Source organism: Dipteris shenzhenensis, chromosome 9, assembly GCF_047967505.1.
Source record: "Dipteris shenzhenensis isolate YYH24624 ecotype China chromosome 9, Dip_SZ_1.0, whole genome shotgun sequence".
NCBI classification, from domain to species: Eukaryota; Viridiplantae; Streptophyta; class Polypodiopsida; order Gleicheniales; family Dipteridaceae; genus Dipteris; species Dipteris shenzhenensis.
Window position 1 is genome coordinate 16,104,745 of NC_141604.1, and position 15,801 is coordinate 16,120,545.

Genomic DNA, 15,801 nt, shown 5'->3' on the forward strand with positions numbered 1-15,801 from the left:
ACTCAGCTTTGGTTGATGTAACTCTTTATAGGCAGCTTGTGCGCAACCTTCTGTACTTGACCACTACGTTGCTTGATATAGCTTATGGAGTCCATAGAGTGACTCAATTTATGCAATAACCAAGCAAGGCATTGGAAAAAAGCCAAAAGTATGTGTAAAAGGGCTATGCTCTAGAGTTATCTTAGGCCTAGTACTAAAGGTAAAGGGTGAATGGAAAGACACATGGCACTCAAGATGTGTCTCGTATGGAGGCAGGGAGGATTCTGGAAAAGAGTTCAATTTAGAAGGTGGTCTTGAGAGAGAGAGAGAGAGACCTCACATGGCATCATAGAAAGAGAGGGAGCTTGGGGGATTGGAATCCATGGCTGGGTGGTTTGATGTTTGTCTTCAATGTGTGAGGATTTGACAGTGGCTACATTTTTTTGGGTTTCTAGACCTTTTGATGATGTGCGCTGTAGGTCGAATTTGTTTGGTGGCCCATTATGTTCATAAGTTGCCGTAGTTGAGCTTAACTGGTTGGTTCGGATTTGACAGCGTGAGTATGATATACATTTTTTAGCAAGCTGGCATTTACCTTTTTCTTACCAAGACTTCGATATTTGGCATTCAGACTGGAAAAATGGTTGTTCCTTCGGATCATATCTATATGTTGATCTCTTGTGCATATTCGAAACATATATAAAGCATTTACTTTCCACATAACTTTGGTCGACTAAATGTAATATGTTCGTGGGAATGATGATGATTGAGGCATGTGCAATGGCTATCTAAAGCAATATGTCTTGATTTCGTTTGACAGGTTGGATGAGAACCCAAAAGATCCATGGAGCTTGTCACGGACGGCCATTGATTCTTTAGGTGCTGCAATGTTGGTAACTATCATTCTTGATATTTGGCGTTTACTTCTCGGTCCAATTGTAGAGATTCCTAACATACCCAACTACAAGGAATGTGTAAAGTATGGCATTCCCTGGATGTCTTAATATCTAGATTATTTTTGGGTGATCTTTGAGAACATTGGTAATCGGCAAAGTTAATAATTGAGGACTAGTTTCCTTCCTTTTTGGAATGCTTGGAAATCCTCGTGTATTGATAACATTTATTTCAATGCTTAAGAGTGATTTTATTAAATCTTTCACTTTAAAGAGATATGATGCATACATAGGACATAAATGGATAAAAGTTTTTTCCCCTTTAATGTCCTATGATGCATATATAGGACCTTAAACGATTGAAATTTAGGATTTAGTAGAAGGTTTCATGCTTTTTGCAAAAAAGTCCTACATTCTCATGTGATCTTGGGATTTCCAAGCATACTAATCTAATACATCTTTTGAATTTAGCCACCACTGAAACAATGTTTGCGATTGTGTAAATTCTCTTTCAAAATTGTTGAACCCCACACTTTTTTATTATGTGCGCTTTAAGTTAATCTCTTGCGAGATAAGAGCTCCTAATTGATTCTCATTTTGAAATAAAAGAAATGTGGTTTTTCAAATGTCTAACATGCCAACACATTTGCTGCTGTTACTCTTATTTATTTATGAAGAAAACATCCTTAGCAAGATACAAAGAGTGGACATCTGCCAGCTATGTTAGATGTAGCTTAATTTGAACTTCGTTGGGGTTGGCAAGTCTTGACTTGGTCAAAGTGATCTAGGAGGTTTAAAACAGAATCAATCTTTAATTTGTTTCATCAATTGTGGTTGAAGATAAAGGAAGTTAGGATAGGGAAACTTCCTTGATGATCAAAAAGCTAAGGGAAAGGAAAACTAAGGAATGCTACCAATACATTGTGTCTCCATGTCTCTTGTCGATTTTGATCCAATTTGGCAACAACACCAAATATGTTTGAGAGATTTGACAAGATGATTACTACATTGAAATTATGCTTTGGAGAATGCAATAAGGGGTTTAGTGTTTTATCAAGGAGGGGTGCCAAATTCCAAAGTAAAATAAATATTATACAAGTGAGTAAGTCATTGCCACATTGATGTGAATGAAAGCTAAAAAGATATCAATTAATACATGAAATCGAAGGGTCAAGAAAGTTGGGTCATTATCATAAGCACAATCTTGAAAAAGCAAATGAGCGAGTCGACCTTATAGCTTGTGGGGAGTTGGAACACAATCTTATTGGCTACATATCTCCATCTATATTACAAAATTTCTACTTTTAGTTAAGATCCCACCAATAATGTACCTTGGTTTGTAAAGTTCATTAATCAAACAACAATGCTTTTCTAAAACCAAACATTTGTTTGTCCCCCACGGCGGCAATTTGATAAGTATGAAAGAAAATCGTGAGCAAAGCTTAAGGGAGAAGTACATCATACGAGGCATGAGAGCATTGTCTTGATAGGGGAAACTTCAACTCTATTAAAGAGCTAGAGAAAACCCAAGGGTGAGGTTGAAAATGCCACCTCAACCTTTTGGGCTACTTTGAAAAGAACAAGGAGCCGCTCCACTCCTTGAAGAAATAGTCCTTTTGGTGAGTTGCTCGTGAAGACCCTTGCATACTCTCCCAAATGGCGAACAAGGTGTGTACTTTATCTGTGGCTATTGTCTTGCAAGGTGGATTTGGGATCTATCCAAGGCCTGTGTGCATTTGGCTCTCTTGATGTGCCACGTTGATATGCTTGCTAGAAACTCCCATGAATCCACTGGAACATGCGCAGGTCTATATGGAGATTCCAAGAACGTCATCTAGCGAACAAGACGTCATACTGGAAGAGACCAAGAAGAGTCATGTCTCTTGCAAAGCAGTAAGGCCTGGAACGAGAAAGCCGAGCTATTGAGCCCTAGGTCGTGAAAAAAGGAGAACGCATAAAGTTGCTCAAGAAAATCTAGCAATACCCTTCCAGATGATCCTCACTTGTCTATAGTCCCATAAACAATGTTGAATAGGTTCCTTAGCAGAAAGGCAATGAATACATCTAGAATCCTGTCTTGGACATGGACCTCCTTGGCAGAAAGTCAAATGAAAAGTGTGATTTTTCATGTCAAAATGATTTTATGCAAATGAGTAGAAATCTAAAAGTTCTTCCAATGAGGAGTACTCAATCTCTCAGGCTAAGGTGATACACGCTCAGACTTTAGCCTTTGAGTTACGTGGGATGTACAGATTAGTAGTCCGTCATTGTCATGTTATGTTCTTTAAAGCCAAGCCTTCATGAATCCAAGCGAAAGTGATTTGGGTTAGGGTCTATATACCATCTTGAAGACAAGAAACACTGCTCCACATGACCTACGACCTTGATAGGATGAAATGGAAAATGCATAAGTATATCTTCCGCGGACTTGGAAAACCTACCTTGGGTCCTTTACGAGATCAGGGATCCCACGTTAGGTCATACGATTTTGAGGATCGGATGGGGATGACTAGCCCTATAGACCAAGATAGAGCCCGGTCACCTAGAAGAACCCTATACAAGGGTATGGTTGCATCAATTTGCTGGATTCTCCCTGCACTCCCCTTGAGATGATTTATTGACTAGATTTTGCAATCATCTGGATGCCATTTAAATACCTTCCAAGAACCTAGAGGAAGAAGGACCCCTCTCCCATTTAGACCATTGCATAAAGTGTGAAGTATGAAGTGGTTTGCCATGCTCGCCAACTATACTATCATTCCACATGATACATTGTCTTTCAATCTCTTACAGAGAAGAAGGGGGAACTCTCCAAAGAATACTTTTGACAATGGTTGAAGCTTTTAGGATAGCAACCATAAGAGGGGAGGAGGGAGCCTTGAGATGGGCTGTGGTAAATATCCACTTGGTACTATCGATCTAAACAACACTTGTGGAAGGAGAGCAGGATTGTATACATCTAATGAAAATATCCTTCCAAGGTTCCTGTCCTAGTAAGAGTCCTCTGACCACAATCTATTATATTGAGGCTTCCTTCCCATGTGGGTAGGCTCTTGTCCCCCAAGCCACCCTGGCTCTGGTGTCTACTGAACCATCTAGACTACTTCAAAGAAAATTCTTTATTGGCCTTTTGAGTTGAGTGGCACCAACAAAAGCTAAGAAACCATGCCGTGGCCAGCAATACTTGGTTGACAAGCAACACCTTGGAAGCAAGGTCAAGTTTGGTTGAATATTAGGTCTTTGAGTTAGTATACATGTGAAAAATAGTACATTCTCAAGATATTCGCATTAGTATATCAGTCTTATACAATAACACGTGATCAACTATAAAAGCACCCATAAATATTCACCCTAGGTGAAAGTAGAGAGAGTTGAGAATTGACAATTGATTCCTAAAGGTCTTGTGTTGATTGCAAGACCATAGATTTGCAATCGTTCCAATGTTGCAAAGCAAGGATCTTTCAATTCTCCCTTCTTGAATGCCTCCTTGTGGTGAAGGCCCAAGGAAGGGGATTTTTTTGCTTCATGACCATGAGTGTTGAGTGTATTCTAAGGCCAAGTATTGAGTGATAAGTAGGCTGGGTGAATCCATTTTACATTGAAGATACATGCTTTTTGCCTTAGTAGTGCATTGGAAGTATTGTATGCTATAGAATGGCAATTTTTCTTTACTCAAAGTCATTGTTAATTTTCCAATGTCATGGTATCTTCAAACTGTAAGCTACCTCATTTATCTTCTACAAGAGAACATCATATCCCAGTACTCTAAATGACAAAATCATCAAGGCAAACTTGCTTGAACACGTCAAAATAAGGTGCAAAATTCTTATTCATGGGCATTGGTTAATGCAAAAGACACACCGATGAATGTAAACATATCCCTTGGAGTGGTGAAGGTAGTCTTCCTGACATCCTTAGCTACTAAGTTACCTTAGAGTAAACTAACTACCCATTTTTACCTAACAGTAACCTAGCTACCCATCACAAAATGTGGACATCACATGGTGTGCTACCTTGTCAAGAATGAGATCTCGGAAAGGAATTAGGTAATGGTCTCTTTTGGTTACCTCCTTCAATCTTTTGTAGCCATTGCATACCCTCAATTTCCCACGTGTCATGCCACACCACCACTCAGGATACCCACTCAAAATTGTTAATTGGGACTATAGCTCAATACTTCAACCACTTTAAAACCTCAACCTCTAGGGTGTCCCAATGAATTTGTCCCAACCTTCTAAGTTTTTGTACTACTGGCTTACTATTTTGAACCAATTAAATTTTATGCTCAACTCTCTTTAATGCCTTACCTCCTCTTAAAGGTTCGTAAACAATTGGGAAAACCCTTCTAGCATCTCCATATAGTCCTTCTGCTCGGTCTTTGTCATTTGTGGATTTATCTTTTTTGCAATACCCCTTAATGTACAGATCCCTTTCTGTCCATAGGAGGTTATTTTTGCAATACCTCTCTATGTACAGAACCCTTTCCTTCCACAAGATGTCATTTAGTTATTTTGATTATTTTAGTTTATTTTTTTGTTGGGTGTTTTGAACTGAAGTTTTTTGGTTCATTCTCACCATGTATGTGACATGTTTGCATGGCAGGCATATCTATTACGACATGATATGGAGTCTCATGTACGACAGTTAGAGGTAGATATGGAGTCTCGTGTACAATAGTTGGAGGCAGATTTGGAGGAGCAGAGGATTCGGACATGCATAGCCTACCATCGAGCGGAGCACTATATTTTATTGTCGAGACATATTAGTCGTGATCCATCTCACCATAGGATCCACCCCAGTGTGGCCCTGTACCCCACTTCTCTTGTAGATGTGCCGACTAGGACACCCATAGACACACCAGTCATAGCCAGGCTTCCTACCACCACTTGCATCCTTTGCCATGAGGATTTTGACACCGTAGGGTGGTTTGGACTAGGGTGCGGCCACATCACACATCTCCATTGCATGACCCACCACATGGTGGCACAATCAGTGTGCCCTGTATGCTTTGCTGACATTGATGTGGCCACATACAAAAGAGTAGGCATGGATGATATGTATCCTGGTCATTGTTAGGCCATTGATCCATTTGCCCGTGTGGTCTTGACAGAGCAGTACAGGGAGGAGGCACAGAGAGATTTGCTACAGTAGGAGGGTGCTGATACTTCAGTGGTTGCAGCGTGTGTTCCGCGACGCTTCTCGTATGGTGATTTCATGCTAGGTGTCGAGGCACAAGCAGAGGAGGCACGTCGTATTGAGCGAGAAGTAGAGCTTCAGATATCATTGTTGCAGTAGTGGGTGGAGCAGCAACTTGGGCGGGGTCGAGACCAGCGTCTTCTACATGTAGAGATGATTACTCGAGCTGGATTTGAGGCACGGGTATTTCAGATGCATGACTTTGGGAGCTGAGGCACGCATACATAGAGGAGGCGAGGGAGGCAGAGATGGCAGCAGAGGCTCATGCAACATGTCCTCCTCGTCATCAGGATGAGGCTAGCCCATCTGATCCAGGAGATGAGGCTGGCCCATCTGATCCGGCTTTGCCCAGGGGTACACAGCGGATGGTTAGGTAGCGGGTCATACAGGAGCCACGTCAGAGGATGACTAGAGGATCATATGTGGAGTTATCAGATTCTAATTCAAGATGATTGTTCATGCTTCACACATATCTTGTTTAGGGATGCACTTCTGCACGATGATGATGATGATGTACATCGATGATGTTGTTCTTACTTTTATGATGTCTGAGCATTTTGGTACTTTCATGATGTTGCTCTTACTTTGTTTATCTCAGTTTATAGTTTGTTCAAATCTAACATAAACATTTAAAATTAGGAGTATCATTTTGAATTTCAGATATCTCAATTCTCACATCTAATACATAAGGTATTTTAAAAATAATGCCGTCTGACGTAATTCTAAACATTAAGCATTGAAAAGGTGTTCAAGTATAAGGTATCTCTCTCTCTCTCTCTCTCTCTCTCTCTCATGCTATAAACTTTATCATTTTGAATATCATATTGAATTTCATATATATTAATGCTTGCAATTATTAGAGTAGCCTGAGGGCCGTGCAAAGTTTCATCCTCAACAGATAAGTCCACATGCGTATTTGGCTAGTACATTCGCCATTTTTCATATGTAGCCACTAGTAAGGATTGCAAAAATGTATGCATTATACCTTCCATGCAGCACATACCAAATCGATTGGCAACAAAATCTTGCATGGATGTAGGTCTAGGGTAGCCTAAGAGCAGTGCAAATTTTCATCCCCAACAGATAAGTCCACATGCATATTTGGTTAGTACGTTCGCCATTTTTCATACATAGTCACTAGTAGGGATTGCAAAAATGTATGCATTATACCTTCCACATGCCACATACCAAATTAGTTGAAGACCAAATCTTGTAGGGATGTATATCTAAGGTAGCCTAAGGGTCGTTCAAAGTTTCATCCCCAACAGATAAGTCCACATGCGTATTTGGTTAGTACGTGTGGCATTTTTCATACGTAGTCACTGCACATACCAAATCGATTGGCAACCAAATCTTGCATGGATGTAGGTCTAGGGTAGCCTAAAATCCGTGCAAAGTTTCATCCCCAATAGATAAGTCCACATGCGTATTTGGTTAGTATGTGCGCCATTTTTCATACATAGTCACTAGTAGGGATTGTAAAAATGTACGCATTATACCTTCCACGTGGCACATACCAAATTAGTTGAAGACCAAATCTTGCAGGGATGTATATCTAGGGTAGCCTAAGGGTCGTGCAAAGTTTCATCCCCAACAGATAAGTCCACATGCATATTTGGGTAGTACGTTCACCATTTTTCATACATAGTCACTAGTAGGGATTGCAAAAATGTATGCATTATACCTTACACATGGCACATACCAAATCAGTTGGAGACCAAATCTTGCAGGGATGTAGGTCTAGGGTAGCCTAAGGGCCGTGCAAAGTTTCATCCCTAATAGATAAGTCCACATGCCTATTTGGTCAGTACGTGCACCATTTTTCATACGTAGTCACTAGTAGGGAGTGCTTGCAAAAATGTACGCATTATACCTTCCACGTGGCATATATCAAATAGATTGGCAACCAAATCTTGCATGGATGTAGGTCTAAGGTAGCCTAAGATCCATGCAAAGTTTCATCCCCAACAGATAAGTCCACATGCATATTTGGTTAGTACATGCACCATTTTTAATACGTAGTCACTAGTAGTGAGTGCTTGCAAAAATGTATGCAATATACATTCCATGCAGCACATACGAAATCATTTGGCAATGAAATCTTGCATGGATGTATATCTAGGGTAGCCTAAGGCCGTGCAAAGTTTCATCCCCAATAGATAAGTCCACATGCGTATTTGGTTTAGTACGTGCACCATTTTTAATATGTAGTCACTAGTAGTGAGTCCTTGCAAAAATGTACGCATTATACCTTCCACGCGGCACATACGAAATCATTTGGCAATGAAATCTTACATGGATGTATATCTAGGGTAGAGCCTAAGGGACGTGCAGAGTTTCATCCCCAACAGATAAGTCCACATGCGTATTTGGTTAGCACGACTCAAAGTAGTCTTGATCGCAACAACAAGATGAGAATACATGTATGCCTCTTGATCTGCCATGTACTCTTGGAACTCAATATAACGACCATGCTTCTGTATCTGCTGAAAATAGTAGCCACCTACGATCATGCTATGAGCATCGAAGTGCATCCGATGCCCATCCATTGTATCCTCATTCAGCACACTCTTCACCATAGAGCATCGCAACAAGTAATAATCCACACCCTCCTCATTGACCTCCGAAGCAATGACCGCCGTGAAGATATCACCAATACACAACATATCTGTAAGCTGGTCGTAATGTCTAGAGGAACTGAATCCCACATCTTGATCATCATGTACCTCCTCCCAAGGCTGGAAGGGAGAAAGCACTCACTGTGCCCATGGATCGGCCCATGGTATCAAGGAGCACCCTCCCTAATCATCATCAATGCATGCGGAGCAAAAACATGCAAACCGTTGAGAAAAGATCGTGGGGTGAGACTCACCTATGCTCCTGATGGAATGGAAATCAAGAGTGCTAGACACTGAATGACAATCAAAAGGCCTAGACCGATCAATACTCCCAATGTCCATGCACCAAAAATACTGGCTCACCACCCTATCGTCACGCGATTGAAATGAGGAGATAGCACTAGTGGATAAGTGATGGCTGCACCACCACACCACATCATGTGCATCCTTGAAGCGATCGGCACTGTGATGCAACTGGTATCGACACAATGCATGCTTCATGCAAGCACTTGCACCATCATGCTCTCCCTTACCATGCCCTGTCTCGAAGTAGCTCCATGTGATTGGAATGCCTGTCTCACAATGCCATCTGCAAAACCAATAAAACTGTCTATCAGATTTGGACTGACCACCACAATTGTCTGACTAGATCCAGTGCCGCTACCATGTGACACCACGATCCCTCAAGAAACTATCATGCAAAGTGAAGCAATGCTGCACAAAATGGGCATCATGGAATCGATCATCGCTAATGTAGAAGTGATACTCTCGCAGAATGATGCATGAGTCCATGGTGCTATCAATGCCATCCACATGAGCCTATGCATGACGATAGCTAATGTGCACAAATATAGCAACCTGCAATATGGCATTGGGAAAAAAAAATACGATTGAAATAATTCAATATAATGAGGCCATAAAAAAACCAATAACTCAATCACACGTCACCTGTTTGGAGAAATAATACTCCAATTGGATCTCATGCTATGGTGCAAAGGTATAATTCTCCACAAAGTCCACCACTGAGACAACCACCCCTATAGGAAATGTCCTCAAACATGCACGAAACTGATGATCCTCCCACTTCGCAGTGTGCGAGTGGCATATGTAGCAGTACAGCTTCCCTCGAAAATTGTCAATGAATACAACACGTGGAGTCTCCTTCCCCACAAGCTGCAACCTCCTCGACTGTGCATCACCATCTAATGTCAGGGTACTGTACTCATATTGCTACCAACGAACCATCTGCACGTCACAAGTATCTAGTGCAACTCATGGCACTCTAGCAAAGTCACCACATAAAGTACACCTGCCTTCCACACAATGAAGGGAGTGGAATAAAGCATCGCCATCTCGTGTACACAATATGGAATGAATGAAGTCACGAGGGCTAGTAGGAACCACTCCCTTATGACCATCAAGGGAACGGAATATGTCATACATCAATCCAAAATCCACATGGTAGCGACAATAGCGTGTGTCACGCTCCTGAGAGCATCACACAAACCATGGCTTGCATCGCTCAAATGACCTCTACCCAATCTTGAACTCCGGGTACACCTCTACAAACTGAGTGGACAACTCAGTCTGGGTACACTCCCAAAAACATGCACCATGCTCAATGTACACACCGCGTGACACCCTCTTCCGCAATGCTTTTTTGAACACCAGGGATACTCTGCAATGCTCCTCCCAAAACTGCTATATGAAGGACTTAGTGGAATCATCCAACAATCGATCGCTGCAAGGTACACGACCACTCGAAGCCCAAAGAGCATCAGTCTCACTATCCTCTAGACTTTGCCTCCTAATCATGCATGCTCGCAATGTGCACGGTGCAATCTGAAGAAGACGTGAAGCAGTATGCACATGGCTTGTCATCTGAGGTTTACTAATGGCAGCCACAATAGCACGACGTGCTGCCAAGGCATCACTGGAGTTCCTATGCTTAATAGAAGCATAGGAATGTCGAACACTGCTAAGGACCTTGCTACATACAACCCTATCTCTACGTGCACCAAGACCAGCAAGCCTCCTACACTCTACCAAGTCAGGGTAATCAATCAGGGATGTGAGAAGAGTAGACTGCAAAGCTGGCGTAAGGTCACTAAAAAAAGACTGCACAATCTTGCTAGTATGACGACGGATAGTGGACTTCGACAAGTCTCGTCGTGAAGCAACACTGCTACTGCAAGGTGGGGCAAGGGGATCAATGGGAGATGGTGGGGTGGAGGGGGGAAGGGAGTCACCAAGGGGAAGGGGGAGGGGGAGGGGGAGGGGGGAGGGTGGAGGGGGAAGAGGTAGAGGTGGAGGGCAAAATATCGGTGGCTAGGGGAAGGGTGGAGGCTGGAGGTACGAGAGGCAATGAGGATGTGGAGGGGGGGACATTGGAGGTGGGGGTGGGGGTGGGGGTGGAGGTGGAGGTGGGATGTAGAGGTGGAGGTGGATTGGTGGTGGCAGCGTGAGCTCTAGCTCTAGAGGCTCTCTTGCGCTCGCGAGCCTTCTGCTTGCGCTTCTCGTCAACGAGATTTGGGGGGGGGTTCCTACATCTTTCATGTCTACTAGCTCTATGGCTTTGAGAACCCATTCTCAATGAAAGTAGGATGGAAGGTGTGACAAAGTGATGGGGAGGCAAGAATGGCTAAGAATGGGTGAAATGAACCAAAACGTGGTGTCTTATAGAGAGCCTGAACTCATCCACTAAATTGCTCTTGATTATTATTGGTGGAGAAGGTGCTAAGATTGAAAATAATTGGCTACTAAAATTCCGTTTGATTTTGTTTTGAAACTAATTTTTGTGGTCTACTCAAATAAGTTGATTTTAATCATATCATATATACATGGAATCCAATGTTAAATTTGAATATTTTCATCGTTTGATTTTATTTTAAGTTTAATATTCACATAACATATGTGCCTATCTTGATTAATATTTTCGTTAATGCAATTTGAGAATAACCTATGTGATAAACCATGATAATTTGATTATTTTGCCACTTCCAAATATCTCCAAATACCTCGATCTTGGTCATAAACCATGACAATTTGATTATTTTGCCACTTTTGGATACCTCCAAATACCTCGATCGTGGTCATAAACCATGACAATTTGATTATTTTGCCACTTCCAAATACCTCCAAATACCTTGATCATTGTCATAAACCTCGATCGTGGTATTCTATGCTTCACGCACTCAAATCACATGCATGTATAACTTACCATGCATGTTGATGATGTGGCTCGCCATCATCATGATGTGTATACATGTGGCTGATGTGGCACCATGCATGGTGATGATGTGGCAATATGGTGTGAAATATATGAGGCTCTTCCATGACATGGAAATGTGATGTGGCATGATGAGTTGGCATTCATGAGGTGGTAGATTGACATGGCAAATTGAGGTAGAGGGATTGGTGATGTGGCAATGTTGACGAGGTACGCCAAGGTGGCAAGGTGAGATGACATGGCTCCAAGAGTTCCTATGATGTGAAATGATAAGGTGGCACATGTGGCTGATGTGGCAACATGTGTGACAATCTAAGGTGACATGGCAACGAGTGATGTCACATCTCCTTGATGACATGGCACCATGCGGTCTAACAACATGGCATGGTGGTGGCAAGGCAAAAATAGATGACTCAGCCTTCCACATGGGCAGCATGCATGCTCCAAAGGCTGGCCACTAGGGTCGGCAGTGATGCTCCTAACCTACCTCACCAAGCCTAATACCAAGCCTACCTTGTCTTGGTATTAGGCTTGGGTGGCCCTTTTTCCCCCACAAAAGGGAGATTTCACTTGTGGAGGCCATAATGTACCCTTCCCTTACTCAAATTTAATAAAATTTTTTTCCTCTTATTCATCACGTAGAGGACTAAAAATATTGACATTTTTGAAATGTTTGGTCATGTTTAAGAATTACTAGATTTATTTTTAATATTCTTTGTTGATTCTCCGAGGAGTAAAAGTAAAAATTAAACTTCAATCTCCCTAAAGCTAACCATTGGATTTGGGATTTGATGATTGAACCACACACCCTTATATGCCTACTAACCTTCCACCAAATTGGATTTGCTTAATTATTCAAAATACTAAAAAAATGTGGTGTGCTACTAAAATGCATGTATTTTATGACTTTATTTATTATAAATAATTATTTATAATTAGATAAATCATTCAAATAATTACCAATAAATCAAGTTAAGCTCTACATAAAGAGACCACCTACAAAGTTGTGGGGGTTAAAGGTCACTGTGCCTTTACCCTGGTTATGTACAATACTCAAACACATATATAAATGAATGAAAAAGAAGATTAGGGTGGGGGTGGTTCTGCACCCACCAAAACTTGTGGCTCTTTGTCTCTCTCTCTCTCCTTCTTCCATTCTTGCTTCCGTTGAGAGCGCTCTCAACTGGTATCAGAGCCAGGGTGATCTAGCTGAGCGTGCATGAATGCTTGAAGCTTAGCAGCTCTGTGGGAGGAAGGAGAAGCTCTGTGGGAAGCTTTGTGGGTGACTTTACTTGCATCCGAGTGTGTAGAGACCTTGGAGAAACCTTTGGAAAAGTCACTTTGGTTTTGTGAAGTGGTTTTGAGAGCCTGTTAAGAGTTTTCAAAGAAAAAGTCGTTTTTTGAGCTTTTCCCTGTTCTGTTCGATGACAGAGACTCCGTATTGACTTGTAGAGGCAACTATTGCTTGCTTTTGGTGTCCATAGAAGTTTTAGGACCTCCTGAGTCCACCAAAACTGACAGATCTGCAAATGGTTGCTCCAAACTTGAGTTCCAACACGTGGGCAAAAAACGCAAAAACTGACACAGTGAGTCAGAAATCCAATGAAATGATCCCAGATTCAAGAATGAAGGTGTTTCCAAGCTCTTAAAGTGAGTTTTAGAAGGAGTGAAATTGATCACTGCCTCTACACTAAAAGGGCTAAGGATAATAGCCTGATAATCTTGGCACTATATGTGGATGATATGCTATTGGCTAGCAAGAATACTTATGAGCTAGATGCATTAAAGGCCAAGTTGCATGAGGCCTTTGATATGAAGGATTTGGGATTTGCAGGTCATATTCTTGGTATGCACATCACGTGTGATCGGAGTAGGAAACTCCTTTGGCTTTCACAAAAAGAGTATGTTACAAAAGTATTGCAGCATTGTAATATGGAGGGGGGGAAGGCAGTGAGTACTCCATTGCCTCCATATGTGAAACTGAGTCACACAGATGGTCCCAAATCAGATGAGGAGAGGGCCATGATGGCCAAGGTTCCTTATGCATCAATGGTTGGGAGTCTTATGTATGCTATGATAGCTACTAGACCAGACATTGCATTTGCAGTGGGAGTTATTAGCTGGTATATGGCTAATCTAGGAAAGAGGCATTGGGAGGCAGTTAAGTGCATCATGAGGTACATGAAGGGTACCAAGGAGATGTGCATCTGCTTTGGTAAAGGAGACATGCGTGTACTTGGGTACACAGATTCAGACTATGCAGGGCATGTGGATAGTAGGAGATCCACTTCTGGTTATGTGTTCACCTTTGCAGGTGGTGCAGTGTCATGGATGTCTCGTGCACAGAAGTGCGTTGCTTTGTTTACCACAGAGGCTGAGTATGTTAGGCTGAGTATGTTGCAGCCACAGAGGGTTGCAAGGAGGCTATATGGCTTGATCGGCTAGTGGGAGATTTGGAGATTCATACAGGTGTACCGACATTGCATAGTGATTCCATGAGTGCTATTCAGCTAGCACGGAATCCGGTCTTTCATGCAAAGACCAAACACATTGAGGTCAGGTACCATTTCATCAGGGAGGTGCTTGAGGACAAGCGCATAGAGCTTGTCAAGGTTCATACAGATGATAACCCTACAGATATGCTGACGAAGAGTCTACCCAGCGGTTTGAGTATTGTCGTGTATTGATGGGCATTGGATAGTATGCTCATTGGTTGTTCTCCCTTAAAGGCATATTGTCCTTTAAGTGGGAGTTAAAGGTTACTGTGCCTTTACCCCGGTTATGTACAATACTCAAACACATATATAAATGAATGAAAAAGAAGATTAGGGTGGTTCTGCACCCACTAAAACTTGTGGCTCTTTGTCTCTCTCTCTCCTTCTTCCGTTCTTGCTTCCGTTGAGAGCACTCTCAAAAGTTTCAATAACATTTAATCTAAAATGAGTGAGAAATTCAGAATTTGATATGACACTCTCTGTTCGTGACAAATGTGTGACTGCCTTGGAACCATGTCGTGTGACACAAAGAAATTTTTTATGCGTGCATCGAATTTTCGATAGACCATACCATTATGTGCACAATAGCATGTGTGATGTTGTGTCTAAAGACTTCAAAGACTAGATCCATAGGGAAGTAGGTGAGATTTGCATTTTTGTGTGCCAAACAGCTTGTTTTTCCACCTCCTAAGGATTGGGGAGTGAACAAAAAGTGGACACCCCCTTAGCTTGCTACTTCCCCTGTTTCCTTGACTTTTCCCTTCTGATATTACCATTTATAAGCAACTATATTTAATTCCTCCAAAACATCATCAAAACATGTAGCATTTCATAGCATTTTTGAGAATTTTTTTTGCAGGCTAGAACATGTTGCGGGAATTTTTTTCCTAACATGGAGCACAAAACTTTGGATATTTTGACATCACTAATGCATCCAAAGTGTCCCGAAACCCCCAAATCGATTTTTGGCCAAAATCAGACTATGGAGTAATGTCATTTCCGTGGGGTTTTGCTCGGTTTCTTCTTCGCTTGAAGATTATGACTCGGAGTTTAGGAGGACTAGAGAGAAACAATTTTGGGTCCCATAGGTGGTGTTGGGATTTAGGAGAAATCGATACCATGATCCATCAAAGGAGAAGTCAACACCATGAGATCACTCTCTCTCTCTCTCTCTTCTACGAGTATTCATGCTTTGTTGTAAAGACATTGTCGTCCCAGAATCCACATTTTACTGAAGACTCCACATCATCAGAAAATGGTATTTTCGGAAGTGGGAGTAGGCGAAAGTTCCTTGACGTGCAAGTACTGCGTACTACTTGAATCTTAGCAGCCTCAACTTTTCAAATTGCTTTGATACACGTAAGTATTATAATTTACGCGGTCCATGGCGT

The 15,801-nt window shown here is 41.8% G+C and overlaps 1 protein-coding gene across 1 annotated transcript in view; it reads left to right on the forward strand.

Moving 5' to 3' along the window:
- The window catches only part of CPI1 (cyclopropyl isomerase), a 43,849-nt gene extending 42,752 nt beyond the window's left edge, over nucleotides 1-1,097 (forward strand). Inside the window, exon 9 of the mRNA XM_087379333.1 lies at nucleotides 800-1,097. Coding sequence (XP_087235459.1) covers nucleotides 800-983 — 184 coding nt within the window. The 3' untranslated portion in view covers nucleotides 984-1,097. The remainder of the gene's footprint in view (nucleotides 1-799) is intronic.
- The last annotated feature ends 14,704 nt before the right edge of the window (nucleotides 1,098-15,801 follow it).